The 21,716-nt window shown below is 38.9% G+C and overlaps 1 protein-coding gene across 1 annotated transcript in view; it reads right to left on the reverse strand.

Annotated features, from left to right (window-relative positions):
• The window catches only part of si:dkey-225n22.4 (collagen alpha-1(XXI) chain), a 63,748-nt gene that overhangs the window by 24,896 nt on the left and 17,136 nt on the right, over nucleotides 1–21,716 (reverse strand). The window contains exons 15-19 of the mRNA XM_063873976.1: nucleotides 20,284–20,337; nucleotides 20,145–20,198; nucleotides 19,619–19,672; nucleotides 19,286–19,339; nucleotides 5,252–5,296 (exon numbers count right to left, since the gene is read on the reverse strand). Of these exons, the coding sequence (XP_063730046.1) occupies nucleotides 5,252–5,296; nucleotides 19,286–19,339; nucleotides 19,619–19,672; nucleotides 20,145–20,198; nucleotides 20,284–20,337 (261 nt within the window). The remainder of the gene's footprint in view (nucleotides 1–5,251; nucleotides 5,297–19,285; nucleotides 19,340–19,618; nucleotides 19,673–20,144; nucleotides 20,199–20,283; nucleotides 20,338–21,716) is intronic.

The following is a 21,716-nucleotide window of genomic DNA, read 5'->3' on the forward strand; positions in this document are numbered from 1 at the left end:
GGTAAATAGGAAACTGTTTCCTAACACATCAACTTTATGAGGGGATAATATGTCACTATTCTGCTTAGAACTTGTTGAACTGATTTCAAGAATCAATTCATGTAATTGTAAGAATTATTGTACTATAATTACTATTTTCCAGCAAACTGACCACTAATTATTTTCTAAATCAGCAGAACTACCCACTTAGAACAGTATTATATAGTATTGTCATATTTTATTACATTTAACTGCACTCGGTTTCTTATATAACAATATTTGGTGTAAATTTGTCTACGTATTCTTCTTTCTGTGTCACGGTATACACCACTTAAACCAAAGCAAATTCCTCTAATGTTTAATCCTCCTTGGTAATAAAACTGATTTTTATTCTGATTCTGAGTTCTATGCACATGCCTCTTTTTGAGACATGCTTGCAGAGCTGACACTTCTGAAAACAAAAAGGAACTTGTTGCTGTAAAACAAGGCTGGTGGACAGATATATATATTTTCATGGAAACATAACGTGTTTTTTTTAATTTACTGCGGGATAAGATAGATGCAAAGCAGGTTCCACAATATAATAATTTATCTGAAATTTGAAAAATGCTTTTGATGCTCTTCATTGCATGTGCTATTCATTGATCAAAGCTCTTTTTTTCTAAATCCCACTCAAACAGATTGATGGAATTATCAAATATGTTCATCAATGTAAAAGTCACTTTTTTTGTGACTAAGTGTATTTAAGTTAATATGAATAGGGGTTACATTAGGCTTTATCGTGTCGTGTAATGGAATATCAAACCAATGTTACACTATGATCTAGGAATAGTTAAAGGCTTTAGAAAAGTGGCTCTGTTTAAGACTCCCTACCTGTCATGCTAATACAAAGGACTCATGCTGGAGGATCAAAGTGCTTTTGATTCCGACTTTGTGAACCTGCACTGATGATTCCACTACAGATAAGCTTCCTGTGTGTGTATGTGTGATAAAATACATTAAGTGTAATCCTCTGGCTTTAAAAAAAAAAGTGTGATTGATCCGGATATCAGTGGGTTCTGACACGGTGGCTTTACTTCAGTGACAACATCAGGGCTTTTTCATCAAGAAGACTCCATATGTACTCTCTTTCTTCCTCTGTGAGACTGCCTGACAGGGTGTCACATTTCAACGTGAGAGAAGCACAAAGACGAATCTGAATTAATCCAAATGGTTTGTCAGATAGTGGAGGAAGTAAATGTGGAATTATTATTAGATTCCAGGGTTTATTCACTGCGATTAATAATAAACTAGTCACACTCTTTCAAGTTCTGGGGCATTTAAGGTATCAAGGAGAGGTCTCGACGTGATATTTGAAATATGAGACGCATTTGTTTTTTGGAGGAAAATATTTGCACCGATCAGGGTGATAACAAATCATTTCAAAACACATCAGAGTAAACTGGGCCCTGCATCATAACATTTGTCTTACTCATTAATCTTGTCAGCATACCCGCAAAGTATTCAGATGAATTTGGATGTATGACTCAGAAAAGGAAAAGGGTAGGACAACACGTGGGGCCAGATAAGGCAGGGAGAGGAATAAATACCTACCGTAAGATGACTTAAACCTTTGCTTTAAACAAAAAACTATGAATCAGTTCCAGACTTTTGTAACATTTTAAATAGTTATAATAAATGCCATGAAGTCTAAAACAATTCCAAAGATCCCAACCAAGCTCAGAGCATTGAGTGGACTGATAGAAATATTAAATGTTCTTTTGTTCAACCCAGCAGTTGATACAAATATGACTCAAACATTAACTGTGTTAACTTACAATGTAGTTAGCAACTAAGCTGATGTAGCTAGGCAGACAAGAACATATTGAAGAACAGAGCATCATCTTTTTTGTAAAGAGGACTTTATATAAGCTTATTTTCTGTTCAATGCGTAATGTCTAGCAATCTCTGCCATAATGATTGCGTGCCAAATTGATCATTCTTACGTTTTCCTTCATTTTCATAGCATTTCATGGCAGATGGTGGATTCGCTCATAGTAGTGAAGACGACATGCTGTGTTAGTTTGTCAAATGTGTCGGACTTTGCCCTGAATTTGTACCAAATACCAATTTCCAACTGTCTATTCAGTGGTGATTTTCCGATCTAAACAATCCAATTAAGTCACCCCCTTAGGATTTTTTAAGACTTAAAAGTGCCCTTTAAAACACCTGGATAGAATGAATACAGTGTCTGATTTTGAACACAGCAACTGCTTTAATGCTGGGGTGTCTGAGCCTTTAGCCAGACATTTAAATAAATACACCTCTCTGACGTCTAATCCCAAGTCAGATCATCCATTCGAAATCAATTTCCTTGTATAATGTGACACCTCTAAGCTTCAATCCAAAATACCTTGTTTGCTCACAGAGGATTTCTATGATTGAAGGAAATGGATTGAGGTGATCTGGACATGGCAGGTGCGTACAGGGACTCTTGTACTTAAATTGCTGTATTGTTCTTTCCTCCACTTGGCACACTGAAGGAGGAATAAGCTTATAGCTGACATCTATTGATGTATCATCGCTGAGCATTAGGGACAAAGACAGGGCCGGAATATGTTAGCTTTGCAGAAAGAGTAGAAGCTTACGGATGGGCCTCAGTTTCTAGACAGTTTCTGATTATAACTCCTGATCAGTGTATCCCCTGCTAAAATAATAGTCCATATAGACATTATATGTGTCTGGACACCCTTTTGACATTTGTTCTAACCAATCAAGTAGAGACAAACCATCCATAGAATTTTTTATATTTTAAAGTTTGTTCCGATATGTTTGGAATCGCTCTAATCAGGGATGCATCTGAGACCATACGAAGCTCAGCGCAAGTCCAATCAGGAAGACAGTCTTTATATACTGTCATTCACATATTTCCATTTTACTACGCTCACCCCTCCAATTAGCGATCGGGGGCGTTCACTCCCCAGATAAACCTACCACTTTCGCCTCTAATCCCACGACCCAATCATAGCGCACCGTCAAACCTTTAAATCTGCTCTCTCTCACATACCGTTCCTCCGAATCCAGGGTTCACGTCAAGTTTAAGTCACTCCGCTTCAGACCGACCTCCATCAATCCCTTCATGCCTTCACCACCACCATTGTCTAGATGTCTAATGATACTCCCGCACAACAAGGTCTAATCGCCAAACACCATTACTTTAATCTGTGCAATCTTGGCAATAAATACTATATATTGTTACATCAAAAAAAGTCTCTCCTGAAATACATCCAAGCAGTGTTTGTGTGATACTCAAACACCCTGAAACTGACATAAAGACAGTTTCATGCGGTGTCAGTTATAGGGCAATAACAAGTTAGACAGTGTGGTGAATTAAAAATCGGCCTTTACAGTTTTTGTTTTACAGTGTTCCATGTAAAAATGTGCCTGATAGGAAGGGAAGGTTTGGATTTAAGATGCAGTGGGGAGCTGCTCTGCACGCAAGGTCTGCCTGGCTCTCAACTGTGTTTTGTGCAGCGTGTGCAACCTACGTCCAGACACTACTGAGAGTCTGGATATCAGCACTTAAAGCTGTGTAACTAGCAATGACAGGGAAAACAAGCCCTGCAGTTTGTGTGTGTGTGTGTGTGTGTGTGTGTGTGTGTGTGTATATTTAGTGTGCAAATCAGTATGTGTGCGATGCTTTACACACTGCCTCCTTTAAAGTGTGAATGTGTGGTTGTGGAGTGACAGTGATGAGTGTACCAGTCCAACACGTGCAGACACAAGATGTTAAAGTGTGAACATTAAGTGCATAAACATGGGGTCACATTTAATTGACTTTGACGTTTGCACAGCCCTTTTTATATGATGATGTTTCCAATGTCCTGTAATGGCCTTCAAATGTTACTATATGTTTTTTTTTTAATTAACATCATGGGATGTAGAGTGGCGCAGGGATGACGTATTTTTGTAGGTCGACCCGGAAGTAAGCTGCACATGGGTTCCCTAGACAAAAAAGTGATTTCTCCATAGGCTTTTGGAATATTGTAAAAAGTAAGATCTGTGGAAAACAAACCTATTTGATAAATGCACGGTTTTTTTTTTCAGCCGGATAATCTCCACGTTTACCCTACTTTTATCATTTTCGAATTATAAACCTAATCGCCAGAAGCAAAATGCTAACGTTATGCTATAAACCAACTACAGATGAGTACGGAAGGGTCGCACGACTTCAACGTCACGCCAACTTGAGATCGTTTCAACCGACTTAAGAAAATACAGATTCAAAATTGTACAAGTTGAAGCGTTTGTTTTAAGAGTTTGCAAGAGCGCAGGTACTTGCTTTCAAGCAGAACAGGGGCAAACACATTTAGCGGGAGTGTTTACGTGTTTGGCGTAATGACGTACAACGGTCTCAACAGCTTCTGTAGTCCTACTCAGTCACTTGTTAACAACCACCGTTTTCAGACACGTAAACTCTTCAAAAATCTCCAGTGGGGGGTCACTGTTGATATTTAATGTCGTAGAACAAAACGTGATCCATCTCTTGAATTTGTGTCAACCACAGAACTTATTTTGAGCTATTTTCCGATATCCTACAGAGAAATCCCATTGACTCTGAGACGAGGGAAGCGGGAGTGGTGAAATGCTAACTCACTTCCAGGTTTAAGGACTGGTTCCTGCGCCACTCTATTCAGATGAGTATTTTTTAACATGCTGTTTCTGTTATGGGTGGTTCCAACGGAAATATAGTCAATAAGAGCTAATAAGAAGGAAAGGCCAGCAACTTAGTTTGAAAGATGGAACATCTTCTGCCAGATTAATGAATTTCTTTCCGCATTTAATCAAGCTTGACAGACATAAAGGCTTAGGACAGCTTTACCCATTCTGCTGTGGGTGTTTTGTGTGTGTGTGCGTGTGGGCAGTGAGTTTACTAGCGAACAGCAGTGTGTAAAAGCTGCAATAAATCGGAGGTCTTGTGTTTATACCCTGATTACTCTTTCCTTCAAACCTTTATGGGACTATTTAAAAAAGAGTCCCTTGTTATATCTACAGAATGCTGAGTTAACAGGAATTGTGTTTTGTAATTAGTCTACGCTATAATACTGAGCACTTTTCTTCATAAGATGCATTATACTACATTCATCATTGTCATTTGTTCAGTGTTTTGATTGCTGCATATTAATGACAGAGTAGTGCTTTAGCTTCAATATCCATAAGGCACCCTGCAACATTTGACAGATATCACATTTCATACAGTATTCTATTATACATCAAATCAGAATCAACTCACCACCTCGCCTGGAGCTCCAGCAGCACCACTGTCTCCTCTCTCCCCCTGAGGACACAACGGAAATGTCAGAACCTTTCATCCTGCAAGTAGTATTGTAAAGAATTATGCAGGATACATTAACCTTATACTGTAGTATCCAAGCATTATCAGTCAATCCCATATTCATATCACACATATTCCTGTGAGAAATGACACTGACGGAGGATACGGTTAAAAGAATACAGAATATAATAAGAAGAGGCGAAAAAACAAGGTGCACTGCAAATTCATTTGACAACTCAGTTTGTTGCAAGCAAAAGCAAAAAATTATTCTGGCTTGTGGGTTATACAGTGGGGCAAAAAAGTATTTAGTCAGCCACCAATTGTGCAAGTGCTCCCATTTAAAAAGATGAGAGAGGCCTGTAATTTGTATCATAGGTATACCTCAACTATGAGAGACAAAATGAGAAAAAAAAATCCAGAAAATCACATTGTCTGATTTTCAAAGAATTTGTTTTCAAATTATTGTGGAAAATAAGTATTTGGTCAATAACAAAAGTTCATCTCAATACTTTGTTATATACCCTTTGTTGGCAATGACAGAGGTCAAACGTTTTCTGTAAGTCTTCACAAGGTTTTCACACACTGTTGCTGGTATTTTGGCCCATTCCTCCATGCAGATCTCCTCTAAAGCAGTGATGTTTTGGGGCTGTCGCTGGGCAACACGGACTTTCAACTCCCTCCAAAGATTTTCTATAGGGTTGAGATCTGGAGACTGGCTAGGCCACTCCAGGACCTTGAAATGCTTCTTACGAAGCCACTCCTTCGTTGCCCTGGCGGTGTGTTTGGGATCATTGTCATGCTGAAAGACCCAGCCACGCTTCATCTTCAGTGCCCTTGCTGATGGAAGGAGGTTTTCACTCAAAATCTCACGATACATGGCCCCATTCATTCTTTACTTTACATGGATCAGTCGTCCTGGTCCCTTTGCAGAAAAACAGCCCCAAAGCATGATGTTTCCACCCCCATGCTTCACAGTAGGTATGGTGTTCTTTGGATGCAACTCTGCATTCTTTCTCCTCCAAACACGACGAGTTGAGTTTTTACCAAAAAGTTCTATTTTGGTTTCATCTGACCATATGACATTCTCCCAATCCTCTTCTGGATCATCCAAATGCCCTCTAGCAAACTTCAGACGGGCCTGGACATGTACTGGCTTAAGCAGGGGGACACGTCTGGAACTGCAGAATTTAAGTCCCTGGCGGCGTAGTGTGTTACTGATGGTAGCCTCTGTTACTTTGGTCCCAGCTCTCTGCACGTCATTCACTAGGTCCCCCCGTGTGGTTCTGGGATTTTTGCTCACCGTTCTTGTGATCATTTTGACCCCACGGGGTGAGATCTTGCGGTGCGCCCCAGATCGAAGGAGATTAGCAGTGGCCTTGTATGTCTTCCATTTTCTAATAATTGCTCCCACAGTTGATTTCTTCACACCAAGCTGCTTACCTATTGCAGATTCAGTTTTCCCAGCCTGGTGCAGGTCTACAATTTTGTCTCTGGTCTCCTTTGACAGCTCTTTGGTCTTGGCCATAGTGGAGTTTGGAGTATGACTGTTTGAGGTTGTGGACAGGTGTCTTTTATACTGATAACGAGTTCAAAAAGGTGCCATTAATACAGGTAACGAGAAGAAGAAGAAGAAGTTACAGGTCTGTGAGAGCCAGAAATCTTGCTTGTTTGTAGGTGACCAAATACTTATTTTACCGAGGAATTTACCAATTAATTCATTAAAAATCCTACAATTTGATTTCCTGGATTTTTTTTTCTCATTTTGTCTCTCATAGTTGAGGTATACCTATGATGAAATTACAGGCCTCTCTCATCCTTTTAAATGGGAGAACTTGCACAATTGGTGGCTGACTAAATACTTTTTTGCCCCACTGTTTATATACTGTAGAATAGGGATTCCCAAAGTGTGGTGCGCAAGATGAAACATGTAATGGTGGTCCGGTGTAAAAATATTACACTGTTGTTTTTTAAGTGGGATTTTCCATAGGCTACAATAAAAAACAGGAACAATAAACATTTCCTTTGTGATAGAAGAAGCGGCTGTCTTCTTCTACGTTTCACTGTAGGCTAGGATATATGCGCGCCAACTCGTTTCATTCATTCTTTCAAATTAACTGGCTGAAATCAGGGAAACTGTCAAGTGGAACGTCTCATGACAAAGTTATTTATATGGCGATAAAACAAAAGCTTTGTTTCGTTTTCTTTTTTGTTGTGTTTTTTTGGGGGGTGCGTCAACCCGGTTGGGACGTAGAAGGGGGTGTGCCGCAAAAAAAGTTTGGGAACCGCTGCTGTAGAACATAGGGGAGATTGGGGTAAATTGAACCAGTGGACAAGTTGTCTCACCCACTTTATCTAGGCAACTGTAAATGTACAGTAGACACACACAGGAGAGAGAAAGAGCTTGCAAACCATATAAAAAAACCGGCTGACCAGTTCCATGGCATTACTCCAAAGAAATGCTGTAAACTCAATTTACCCCCAGATGGCACAATTTACCCCTTGACGCGAATCAACTTACCCCTTAACTGGGCCAGTTAAGCCACTAGAAATCTTTTTTTCAACGGTCATATTTTCCCAGCCCTTTGTGATGGATGCTTTAATATCAGTTTGATTGACAGAAAACATCCAACGGAAATGTTGTTGTCAATTCTCTTCCCAATGAGATGACATTAAACCTTTTGAATCTTTGAATCTTGAATATAGGTTTTTGTGCATGTAAATGGTCTGCAAAGGCTTAAATCCAAAAGTCGGCGTTTCTCTCCCAAACACCTTGATTGTACTCCTTTGCTTTCTTCGGTGACATAGTGACACTAAAATGTAATACTTCACACGCTTCTATTGGCTAGTGCTCCAAAACACTGTACCTGCTAGGCTAAAGGGCGGGACATCGCTCAGATGTTGACCAATCAGAGAGAGAGAGATGGCCAGCTAACCAATTAGAGCAGACTGGGTGCAATGTAGCATCACAACATACAAATATGTACCCGAAAAAAGCATAATTGAGCCCTTTTACACTAGTTCTGGACATTTACAGTTCTTCATATACTGTAGTCTTATCTGGTGTATTCTTGCAGTTGTTACACTTTCAATGTGTTATTATTCTTATTCCAACTATATTTGATCTAAAGAGTGTTCATATCATAGTTAATGTTGTACTGCTGTATATAATTCACTGTATTTACAAACCATGCTCATTACTAATACTGACTCTTCACATAGGGGATAAAGAGGATCCTTTGGCATCACTTAGATGATCAGCAGCATAACTACTTGGTTAGATTGAGAAAAAGGTCATAGTTTGGGTTAAAATGTGTTTAAATGTGTCGTACCCCTTTCTATACCACATAGTACATGCACTTTAATGCTTGTAGCACTTTTATTTAATTGCTAAATATTTTTATTTTTTTGTCTTGTGCACATAGGATATGGCGTGTCATGACTTTATCTGTGGCCCTGATACTGACGTACGAGCAGCAGGCGAGTCCTGTGGTCAGACATCTTGCAGAGAGGCGGGAGCTTGTTAAATAAAAATGAACGGCAGCAAACAAACACATTTTGAAGCCACAACACAAGTTTTAACCATCCGCAACACACCAAAATCTGCTGCCTGGTTTCTTCTCAGACCACTCTATACAGTTTAACTATGTTGGTTGAATGTATAACAACCCGAGTGGTATGTGAACATGTTCCACAGTTACTACGGCGATGCACTGACACTGAATGTAGAACAAGCTGTAAAATGTATTCTGGTATCCAAGCCATTCATTTGTTAAACTACATTATACGTTCTGCATATATCAAACCTGATATTGTAGTTTCCCAACAAACAGACCAATTGCAGTTATGGCTTTTGTGGCCTTGAGATTTTTTATTGAAATGTCCTTTAATTTTGTCTTTGTCTTTTGTTTCAAAATCTGGAATCGGAGAATGAAAGCCTCTTTAATTGTCACACACGGTGAAATTTGCATTAAACCCATCCTAGTACTATGAGCAGTGGGCAGCTATTATACACCATTGGGGAGTGGGGGATCGGTTGGGGTGTCCGGTACCTTGCTCAAGGCCACCACAGCAGGGCTCAAGAAGTGAACTGGGACCTCTCCAAGTAACAGTCCACACTCCATATGTTTAGGACTGTTCGGGGATTTGACCATGCAACCTTACGGTTCCCAATCCCAGTCCCTACTGCTGGACATGAAAAGTCATCCATCTTCTGTGTTAATGTCACATGTTTTGTGTCTGTCTTGCTTTTTACCATATTGGAATCATTTAAAAAATAAGTATCTCACTTTAACATGTTTGGATTAGTTGCTTTTTGCAGATCAGTAAATGAATCAGACATAACAAATATAAATCTTAGAGTATTCAATTACCTAGTGGTTGAAACCCATTCTTTTTTTTTTGTTCGTCAGGAAGTCCCATGAGAAAACAAACTCACAATTTATCAATCTGTCAATACTTTCAGACTAGCTGGCACTCAAGTCTCAAGCCCATTGGTTCCAAGGCATAACTATTTTATAATGGCTCGCAAATATATATATTTTTTTTTTTTAAAACTGCATTATTTTCACAGTATACAGTAAATTATACATGTTTTACCTTGTTATTAATACAAAGTTGGTGCTTGAGTAAGATTATTAAGATTCAAACTGAAAAAACTGAAAATAGACATTATGACAGACATATTTGTTTTCCACATGGTTTACTGAAAATACTTCACATGATCAAATATGGCTAAATCAATATACTGTCCAAACATTTTTAGACAGGCCTACAATATAACTAAGGCCGGTCTGTGTCTGCCTGTAATGTATGGTGCTTAAATGTATTTAAATTGGTTATCTAAAATAAATCCTGTGAGTAATTGAAGGTGACCTGCGGTTGGGGTTCACCCCTTAGGACCTGCTCTTGTTGAAGCTGTTCTTCCACTTAACTCGGGTATGTTCTAACTATAGTCCTGGTTCAGTGCTCTGCAGCGTGTCAAGTTATGACACCCAAGGATTGAAATGACTTTCTTTCTGTTCAAGCTCTCTCAAGACACAGAGATTACCAAGTCCCACCAACATATATTTTAAATGCAGCGCTCTGTATGTTGGCAGTGAGGAAACAACTGAATTAGCTCTCCACTGCGTCTGTTTTCTTTTGAAGTGTCTCGCCGCACTACGCACATAAACCCATAAGAGCAGCAGACCTCATAATTACACAGCCAAGACGCCCACCGCGGCCCAATAAATGACAAGATGACATAAATTCTTGATGCGTAGAACAAGAAAAATAGACAAGTGCACAGGGACTGGGCTAAGCAGAGAGCTGAATAACCTGCTACTGCCACATGTTGTTAAAGTTATTGTAAAGAATGCTTGACGTCTTTTAGTCTAGCTCAATGAATTTTGATAGGGGATCTGAATGAAAGGTTGATTAGAGACAAAGACAGCTAGCAGAACCTTGCAATTAACAAATAGAGTCTGTGTCCGCCCACATCCTTTTATAACAAAGGGCCACACTAAACCGTGTCTTTTGTTCAGTTACTGCCCCAAGTGAGAGAGTATCCAGTGGAGCTCGTTCAGGCATCTGACAAGATTCTGGATACATCTCATCACAGTTTCCAGGCACGTCCGACTGAAAAAGAGACTCCAGGCAGACCCAGAACATGCTCACTAGGGATTACTTAACCAATCTGACATGGGAACATCTTGGGATTCCCCTGGAGGAGGTGTATGATGTGGCTTGGGAGGTATGTGCCCTCATCATACATACGGATGTTCATGTCTGGAGTTTGTGTACTCGGTATAAAAGCACCAAAATTCCCAAATGTTGCCACACTTAGTAAATCTCTCACGTATCTAAAATCTCAACAACTCATGGAAGGTCAAACCGTTTTGGCACAGCAAGTTCATGGCACCAGAAAGAATAATAATCATTCTAAATGAATGAAGTTAAGGCAGGGCACTGAACACGGGCAGACGTCCATTGATTGGAAACAGCTGCTTCAATTATGCTCCAGCTTCAGTCCCTTAATCATCAGCTACTACCAGCTATTTAGTGACATCCAATCATATTCATGCAAGTCTACAAGGTGGATATTATAACCACTCTGACTGTAGTCTACAGCATCTTTGCACAGGAGCTACAGTGTAGATATAAAGTCCCAGGCCATCTTAACAATGCAACATTAAATTATTAATACATAAAGGACATAAAACCAATCAAATTTATGAAAGAAATAACAGAATACAAAATAAAATAGTGCAAGAGAATGTTGCAAAATGTAAACACAAATAAAATACTGTTAAATATAGTAGCTGCCAGTGAGTTGACTTTTAAATGTGTGAGCTGTGTGCATGTGTCAATAAAAGGAAAATAGAGGGAGGCACTTTCTGAGTGGCTTGGCTTGGCAACAGGAGGGTTGCAAGTTCAAGCCCCCGCAGTATGTGTATATATGTATAATAACCATGCCATTTTTTTAAATAGTCAAATACTTTAGGCAAATATCAGCAGCCGTTGCCATTGAAATTAAAAGAGAATAATAATATAGATCATATTTAACCCCCATACTTATCATACACTGTTGTTTACTGTTTATAGAAGCTTTAGAAAACTTCCAGCTGCTACCGGAGTGTCTCCTCCATAAGTTAAAAAGTAGGAAAAATCAGATTTTCAGCAAGGTTGAATAATTCAAACCCCAAATGATGTTCGAACCAAATAAAACATGTCTGTTCCCTCAACCATTATAAATTGTGTATCCTGTGTGTGTTAAGGGGCGGGGGTCAGTAAGTGTCAGGGATTCTCCTCATTTGCCTCACTCTGAGAATTTGGGTGAAACAGCACCTCCATAATCACCATGACTAATCACCTAATTAAGAAACTTAATGAGTGATGGTACAGCTCTTAAATGTCTTCAGTTTGATGCATTGTTCCTGGAAATCGATTTTATTTCGGGCATCCAGGGTTACCAAAGTAAAAAGCCTATATATTTTCTGGATAGACAATGTAAGACGGTTAGGTCACATTAAGGTCCTAATGAAAAAATAATTCAGTCATCATTTCAGTACTCAAAAATGTTGTTTTGTCGTAATGGTTTTTGTATTTAAAACAAACTCAAAAGGTTGAATAGAACAAATGCACCTTCTGTTTCTGCCACCTGGAGGGGCATGCTCTTGTGTATGTTCAATTGAAAGAAGCTTGCAGGCTGAGCCCCAGGAAATGTGATTTAGGCAACATGTTATGGAAAGCCTTACTCTGCTATTAGTGGTATAAGGACCACACAAGCATCTGACCAGCCACAAGTGACGTGCAGGTACTTTAACATGCTGTTAAATGTGCTGCAGCTGAGCAGCTAATTAGCTATCTTGCCTGAAAACTAATGTTAGCAGGGCATGTTTCTCTGCTGAAAAGACGAGTGTTCATGTTTGCAAGTTAGTTAAAAAGGAAAAAAAAAACAAGATAGTAAAGTGTGTTTTGCATAAATTCTGCAGCTGCTGTTCGGTTCTGATCATTTGCTCTGCAAAATAATAGCACACTGATAGTATTGCTTTATTCAGGATTTGATTGACTGTATTGAAATAAGCTGTCCTTCAAATATTGAATACATTTTGGGAGTCATTATAAAATCAAAAGGATATGAAATAGATATTTTTATCTCTAGGAGAGCTCATTTACTAAGCAAATGTGTATATTGCAGCAGAACATTTTGCTAAATTTACATTTGAGTTTAACTTCAGGCTTGGATATACATTATATAATTATGATTAAATCAACAGTACAATACATACATGAATGTTGTAGGACATATCTGGTTCTTTAATTAACATTTAAAGGTACATTTTGTTGTGTGCATGAGTAATTATAAGCTCAAGATGAGGTTTGTGTATCTAGAAGTTCATCATACAAATATTTTCAGTCAATGCATATTAAATAAAAGCTTCATGTTTCCGACTAGATATGTTTGTCACAACTTCATATCTATATGTGTCAAAAGTGTAACCCCCAGAATACTGCGTAGATCTAAAATTATGTTGAACAACTGATGATTTGGAGGTATAACAGCCCTGAGGCTGGAGAAGCTGTAGCTACTGTAACGTGTAGTTGTGAGGTCTACGAACTTACTACTAAATTACAAGCACATAGTTAAAAACCCAGATGCTTGCATTTAATTTGTATAAAATTCCCATTTTGAACAGTAAAACATATTTTCTCCTAACAGGTAACAGTTGTGCTACTTGTAATTATAGAGAAGGATTGTGATATTCATTATCTGCATCTCTCCCTGACATGGAAACCTCCAAAGCTGCATTTGAAAATCCATAATTTTGGGTGTAGAAAATTCATAATAAGAGACCTACACATTCCACACATTTAATATTGGTTCATTTGTTTCACTTAAGTGTTAAACATCAAATCCAAAATGTAAATGGAAAGATTGTGTAAAGTATCATGTTGAAAGACTGCACTTTTATTAGTATGTGTGGGAGAGTGTGATTAAAGGCCGTGCAGACAGCCTTAAGCCTTCAACAGTATATCCAAGTATAGGCCTCATTAACATTCAATGGAGCTGTCATGGATGGGTGGACAGAAATGATTTACAGTTGATGGAAGATGTTTCCTCAGGCGGCGACCACACTGCAAGCTAATTTGGTTCAAGGATAACATCTGGATGTTTTTTTTATTACTTTACTATGATTGGTTTTTTACTCACTCTTGCTAGCTGTTTTGGAACTGCCACAATGTTGGGCATACACAGCAGTGTAACATTTTGTAGAAATTCTGTACAGATAATATTCATAACACTTTATAAAACATTGTGATTCTCCTTTAAAATATTTGAAACACCAAAAAACACATCTCTGAATCAATCACATTATTTTAAGTGATGTACTTCATATATCTTCCTGGTGGAAAATCCCGATATTCCTGGCACAAAATTACAGGTTGTAGATTAGGAAGTAGTGTACACCATTAACAGTCCCTTTTTCTTTTAGAGGGACTTGAATCTCAAAATGCATTAAATCTTAATAACGGGCTGGAGTTACAGTATATTTATAAGAGAAGCCTCTTGAAGTTCCCTAAACTTAATGAAAGCTGGATCATTTAAAAATATATGAGTTGTAATCTGTGGAAACTATTAAGTACATCTACTCAAGTACTGTACTTAAGTAAAACATGGTACATCATGCTACTTTTCTTTTGCACTCTTTACTAAACTACATGTATTTTATTTGTTGAGTTACTTTGCAGATTGAGGTTATTAATACAAAATATAAATCAACGAATACATCTTAATATATTATTGGTTCAGCTACTCGGTAGTATATACAGTTAAGTCATAAACACCAGCTTTACTAATTGCATTGAAGGGATGAACATAAATACTCATTCATTTTTAAAACAATAAGATAAGATAAGACGTACCTTTTATTAATCCCCCTGGGGAAATTCAAGCGTTATTGCAGCAACAGATAGAGAAGAGAAAAAATAGTAAAGATACACACAAGGATATGAAATAAAAATAAAAATGATAACGATTATATTCTCCTCAAGTCATTCAAATCCACAAATTCCCAGAATAATTTAGAATATATGTTGCTTACATGGGCCATTCTGCATAATGAGTATTTCTACTTTTGGTCCTTATAGTATATTTTGTTGCTAATACTTTTGTACTTTTACTCAAATACAATTTGGAATGAAGGACTTTTATTGTATCTGAGTATTTTTACACTATAGTAGTGCTACCTTTTTTTCTGTGGAACAAGTAATCATTGTAATAGGCAATGAATTTATTCTGTTTATTATTAACAGAGACAAAACACTCCTGAATTAATGTTTTCTAGTATGCTTACATAGTCAATACTGACATATCCATGTAAAGCCAGATCCCAGCCAGACAGCATAACAACCTGACAAAAAATACCTCAATAAACAATGCTGTTAGATGAAGTATATTACCGCCACTAATTGGCTCGATCAAAGGGCAACCCTCTGATCAAGCCTAAAATACTCAAAACGTATCTCACTGGGAAATCAAAATGCTCAAATGATTGTTTATGTTAAAACTGAATTGAAACCTTGCTACGTGTGAGGCTCTCAGCTCACCTGTGGTGTACTTATATTCGGAGTGCTCCAAAGTAAATGTCCTTGTCAGTCCTCAACAAATATTAGAGAACATGTGCACCCAAAATACTTCTTATTTGCTTTACAGATCCAAGCCTGACCAGTTTGGTCAAAGAAGGGAAAACGATTCATCAGAAACATCTCAAGTGATTTGATTTGCAATATGTCATGAAAGAATGACAACATCCATTGTTTCAAATGTCTTGTCCAACATAGTATGAAAAGGCTGCTGTGACTCTAAAATGTAATAGATGTCAATAAAAATACACTAGGACACATAAACACAGAAATATCTTAACTCTGGCAATTAGAGACACTTCATTTCACAGATAAAAACCTTCAGTCTAAAGTCAATGCAGGCGAGATCCGCTTTTGTACTCCGACCTTTAAACTGCAACAAGCAATTAGTCCTCTTTACAGCAACAGTTGCGTTTTGTAAAAAGCTGGCTGTTTCCAGTTAATCATTAAGACGTTCAATGTTCCATGAGAATTCAGGGGGGAAATTCTGTCTGTTTGTTGGTATTGTGGCATCTGTGAACAGATTGTTCCAGGAATGTGTGATAAGTTAACCATCTGGCAAATCTTGTGTATTAAATCTTATCAGAAAGAATTGATAAAAGGAGGTGTTATTGCATCAATGATCTCGAAACACTAAAGATCCCAAACAAGTTTATATCACTTAACCAAATTGTTGGTGGTCAAATGTTTATCACAGAGTTATACACGCCTTTTTTCAGCTTATACTTTATAGTACTGTGTAAATGCTAGACAAACATTTCATTTTACAGTGTCATGGTGGCTTCTTTTTGACAACTATAACAAAAATGTTTAAAGCTCCAATCATCTGTATTTGTTCTACTAAGAAAGTATCCATTTATTTGTCACAGAGACCAACAGCATCTTTCAGCTATCTAGAATGTTTAAGCACCTTTCAGCTCATTATTTTTGGTTTTACAGCCCACAGCTTTTTTGTTTTACTTCACTCTTATTGTTCCCTACAGAACTGTTCTTAGAAGCAGCAGGTGACAGTAATATATAAACTATGATTAAGCTGATGGTACACCCCACTGCCCAGCAGAAATCAGATCAAGTGAGAGTCTAGCTGGCAAACCTACAGTATAGTAATGGAGAATTTGGCAGTTAGAGAGCACCATTATTTCCTCAGGAGATTAGAAATATTAGCAGGGATTGCCAGGGCTATTGCTGTGTACTGTGATACTACTGCAAAAACACATGTTAGAGGCTTTGGAAGAATATGCTAGCAAACAATGACTATCTTCAAAGGACATTAAGGTGCTTCTAGTGGAAGTAAAAGTTCCTATGCCCTCAGACTCACTCAGTTATTTCAGCAGACATAAAGGGTCTGAATATAATTGCTCAGGGCGGGTGAGCTCTGACTACCATCTCTTACGCCAACGTCCATATGGTCTCTTTAAATACCCTGGGAGGGAGAGTTCTTCCCTCAGGTATTAGAGCAGGAAGTATTAGTATTAAGTAAGAGTATGACAGTAGATGTCCTGGATTACTCTTGAAATCAGTTGACTTTGATTTATGAAAAAAATATTTTCCTTACGTCAGGCAAGTAGTTTAAGCTGTTGTGTTATTATAAGACCAACAAAAAGGTCAATAACACAGACAGAACATGCTGCAGATATGTCTAAAACAAAGTTGTGTTGTTATGTTGCCTGAAAGGGAAGAATATAGTCACCATAAAGTTTTTCCTAAAATGATTTTAGGGAATACAAAATTGTTATGAGTAGGATTGGTTGGAACGCACTTGTTAGGGTTTGGCCAGCACTGGGATGAAGTTGTGTACTTCAAAGGTAACTCTGCAGTTTACTATTTTTCCTAAACACATTTACCACACACCCCAACCCCCAGACATCCACACATGGGCACCAACTGTGTACTGTTCAGCTCTCTGTGTACCAGCACCCTCCAGTTGGTGCAGAGCACTTCCAGATTTTCGGGGGAAAGTAGTTTATTATGATAACAAGAAGAGTCCCAAATTACTGAGCAGGATAGCTGCAAGGCAAACTGCTAGAACACTCAAAGGAGTTCAGGGAAGACTCAAAATAGCACCCCACACTCGGAGCTGGTGGGCGTGCTCACTTGCTTGCAGATGTGTGCATGTGCTCTTTCATTCAGCTACTTGTTCTTTTCAAGTTACCACAAGGGGACATCCCATACACAATAAGAATGTGGGCTACACTCCAGCAGTAGTGTTCATTTAATTAACTGGCAGAAGTGGAAAGTGATTTTTAATTTTACTGTATGACTTAACATTGATGCATGTAATCCTCTGTCTAGACCGCAAGCCCGCGTTCTTGTTCGAAAGCAATCGGTGCCAGTTTACGTGTCCAGGGAGAGCTCAATATCCCCGGAAATGTTAATGTTTCATTGAGCCACAAAAACAATCGAAGACATTATCAAGGCATAAATGTGTATGGTGTTTATTATTAAAAAGTAGGCTACGTTCTCTCATAAATTAATCTCCCAATAAAATAAGTAACATGAACCGACTCGTGTGTAGAATAACTTTTAATTTAAAAAATGTATTTCTTGATTACTCTGTAGTCTGCACTCTGTTTGTGGCATCCCCATGGCTAAAAGGTCCCTTTTTGTGGCTACATAAAAATATTTACGCATTATAGTAACACAATGAGGCAGTGAAGTTACTACATCAAGGCCTATCATTGTTTCCTTGAGGAAGCACATTTAGATGATTGCAGAAACGTCACGTGACATAACAATTTAGTTATAAATATACCCTAAAAAGACGGCCTCTTATTAGGCGAACCAGTTCACTGGATCTGGTATAGTGCTTGCTGACGATGTAGTAAATAAGGATCAGACAATCTTTAAACTTCTTTTACTTGAACTTGATCTAAATGTCATTATTTGAGTGAGGTCATCTCAGGCAAATCTCCCCTCTCTGAAAGTAGATGTTTAATGCAGTGGTTGAATTAATTGAAAAAGTAAGAAATGCCCACTAATCAAAGGTTCTTACACACTTTATAATTATAGAGGGATTAGAGGGAAAAGGAGAAGAGTAACTGATGAGCTCTGAGATCAGTCACTGTTTGCAACACAAGCATACGAACAGCCAATCGTCACAAACACACAGATAATGCATTCCTATAGCTAACTACAGCTAACATGTGTACCATTGTTTTTCTATATTTAAGCGATTAAACCAAGCCCCCAGACAGTGCTCGGGGACTTTAAGAAAAATATTCATAGTGGCCAAACAGCGGTTACTACAACTTCCGTATCAGTCCGTGACGTCACCGGGCCCAGAAACACTTTTCCCCATTGGGAAAGAGACGTCTGTAAATCAGTTGATTTTTTTTTTTTCAAACCAAATAAACTACCCAGTATGAACCCTTTTATAGCCCTTATTAAAAACATTAGGTCCTTAAAGTTGTAAAATGTGCTAAAAGCTGAATCCAGATCCAGATGCTCTCCATTCATTCTACTGAGCCGAGAGCGGGAGATCGGGGGCTTAAGGGGAAACTCAACTGCACATGCTCTTTGCACTCGACAACCAGGCATGATGGGTAATTTGTGACGTTTCGCTTTCGAGAATCTCAGGCTATTTTGTGTTGATGAGCCAATGAGCAGCTCTCATATGAATGAACGAGGTCCCGCTCCTGCGCTGTATCCAGTTCTTATTATACATCTAAACCCACACAGAAGAATTCCGCTATAAAATGTGTGTTCTGTAGTCTGAGACGTGTGCGTCTAGCTTTGTCCGCCAGGCCTTATCAGCCAACATCTTGTGGGTAAATGGGAACAAATCCTGGAGCTAGGTTCAGACACATAATATGACACATGTGTTTAGTGTGTGTGTCTTCCCAAAGGTCTCTCAAAGTCTGCACTGACCTTTCCTCCTGGTGGCCCAAGCTGTCCTCCGCTACCTGGTAGTCCAGGCTCCCCCTGATTGGACGATAAACACACTCTGAGAGGCAAAGTAGAGCAGCGGCATCCAAATTCCACCTGATTACAGTAATTGTCGGTCTAAATTCAAACAGTGCACTCAGGAATAAATCCCACACAACCAAACATGCTTATTGTGGGATTTTATACTGTGCATCTGGCTTGATGTTGTTCTGGCATCATTTTTATTTTCCTGATTTGACACCTCAAATTTAAGATCCTGTAATTGTCAGTAATGCTGGTTCAATGCATATTTTAGACAACATAATTGGATCTTACCATTGGTCCAGCTTCTCCTGAAGGTCCCAGCTCACCTTTCTCACCAGGAAGACCCTGTAGTATTTGTAGTAACATTTAATAAATTCAATATATATGCTATGTAATTTATGTAGGTTTTTCGCCGTTTTAATTATGAAGGATGTCAAAACTCAGCAATGCAATCCTAGAATGATATCCCACATTAAAATCAATCGAAGCTGGGACATCCGCTGTGGTAATGCTTAACATTTAATAAAGATATAATATCAAATTCCTTATGTCCATGTGCAAATGAGTACTGCCCTATCTTTGGCATGTTAAATGGTAGCATGCACTGGTTCATATTCACTCATGTTTTTTATTATTGTGCTTTGTGGTCAACCAGGGAAAACCTGAGACGTCTGATCCCTCAAATTAAAATTGTGCCTTGCTATAACTAAAACTTTATAGCAAAAACGGTCAGTTTATTGGTCTGATTTTGTTGTTGTGGTTTATAAAGTAAGGTGTTCAACTTTTTTTTTAATCATGGTTGTATGAAGATTCTGACCTTGGGTCCTGGAGGTCCTGGTTCTCCTGATAAGCCTGGTTCGCCTCTGTCTCCCTGGGTAGAATCACATTTTGTCAGTACTGACAAGAAGATTATAAAAAGCCACCACTTCGATGCCACTGCTATTTTAAAGACTTACTTTGAGACCTTGTAGACCAGGGTCCCCTCCAAGTCCTGTTGGGCCATATTCACCCTGCCAAGCAAAGTGAACATAGTAGATAAGAGCATGCAGAGCAAATATGTGTAACGATCTGTCTGTTTTCCTTTGTTTTCTTTGGTCAAGTCAAGGGGTACGGTCAAATTGTCCAAAAATCAGCTCCTATCGTCTATTCTTATCTACTATTCCTTGATCTTTGCATGAAACGTCACGGGGTTAAGGAATAGTGGAAAAGAGAATTACATGTGCCGGCCAGCGGACGTAATAACTGTGCGTCTGCTGCGGGGAAACTAGTTTTCTATAAAGACTTTATTTGATCCTTTCAGTTAAAAAGTAACGTTCATATTTCTCCTTTTAATTAATATAGTGCTGAAAGTTCAAAACAAAGCACTTTAGCAAGTTAAGGCATACGTTTTAAATTGCTTAATAAGCACCGCAACTTTTATGATACGCATTTCTCATTACTATTGGTTGTTTCCGTGAACGGCCGAATGTTGTGTCATGGTAAAAGTTGTGGTCACAAGGCATTGTGGGACATCATTTTCTCCTTTCCTTTACTAAAGGAAGGTCCAGTGTTTCCTAAGCTAAAGGAGATAGTAAAGGAAGTTTCAAAGGTCCTTTCCTATCATCTCTAGAGAATTCAAACAGCTCTTATCATGGCTGCCACTGAGGTGCTTCCGGGTCATTTCGCTCCGTTAGGAACTTGCATCCCTGCGTCCCTCACTTGCGTCTTTTCCTTGCGCATTAGTCCCTCCCACCAGGGATGCATGGAGAGACCCAAGGAAACCATGCGAAGAGAGAGGAAGCAAGGAAATGAGCTTTAAGAGCAATGGGACTTCCTTTCCTCGGAGCGTCACGTGAAGCGACGTCCGTTTGTTATGACGCCGGTACAGCTCGACAGTCTTACAGCAGCCCGCTCTGTCCCCGTTTCATTCACACACACAAACACCCCCCCCCCCACACACACACACACACACACCTGACTCGAATTGGAGATCATGAAAAGTGTTTCCAATAAATGAATAAACTGATTTTTTCCACTTTGTTGTTCAGATATGATACATTCATTGAAACAAAGCACTGTATAAACTGAGGAGTGGATGTTTTCACTCCACTCTTAAACTGCTCTCATGTTAAGAAGCATCAGATCACTGCCAAGCTGCAGCGTCCAATCAGTGAGCGATGCACAGTAAGGGGGCGGGGCGAGTGGCTGAGGATTTCATCCGATGATGGTCTGGTGGTTCATCGGTTATCGCTCCTCGATCCTAGGTCCTCCGGGCAAAAGTAAGCGCCATGGGACGCTCCTTAAGATGGCGCACACAAATCAACTTCGGTGAGACCGAGGACCGAGAAGCGAGGAAATGACAAATGACAGAAGTGAGAAGTACCCACTGACTATTCGACCGCAACCTCTG

Source organism: Eleginops maclovinus, chromosome 21, assembly GCF_036324505.1.
Source record: "Eleginops maclovinus isolate JMC-PN-2008 ecotype Puerto Natales chromosome 21, JC_Emac_rtc_rv5, whole genome shotgun sequence".
NCBI classification, from domain to species: Eukaryota; Metazoa; Chordata; class Actinopteri; order Perciformes; family Eleginopidae; genus Eleginops; species Eleginops maclovinus.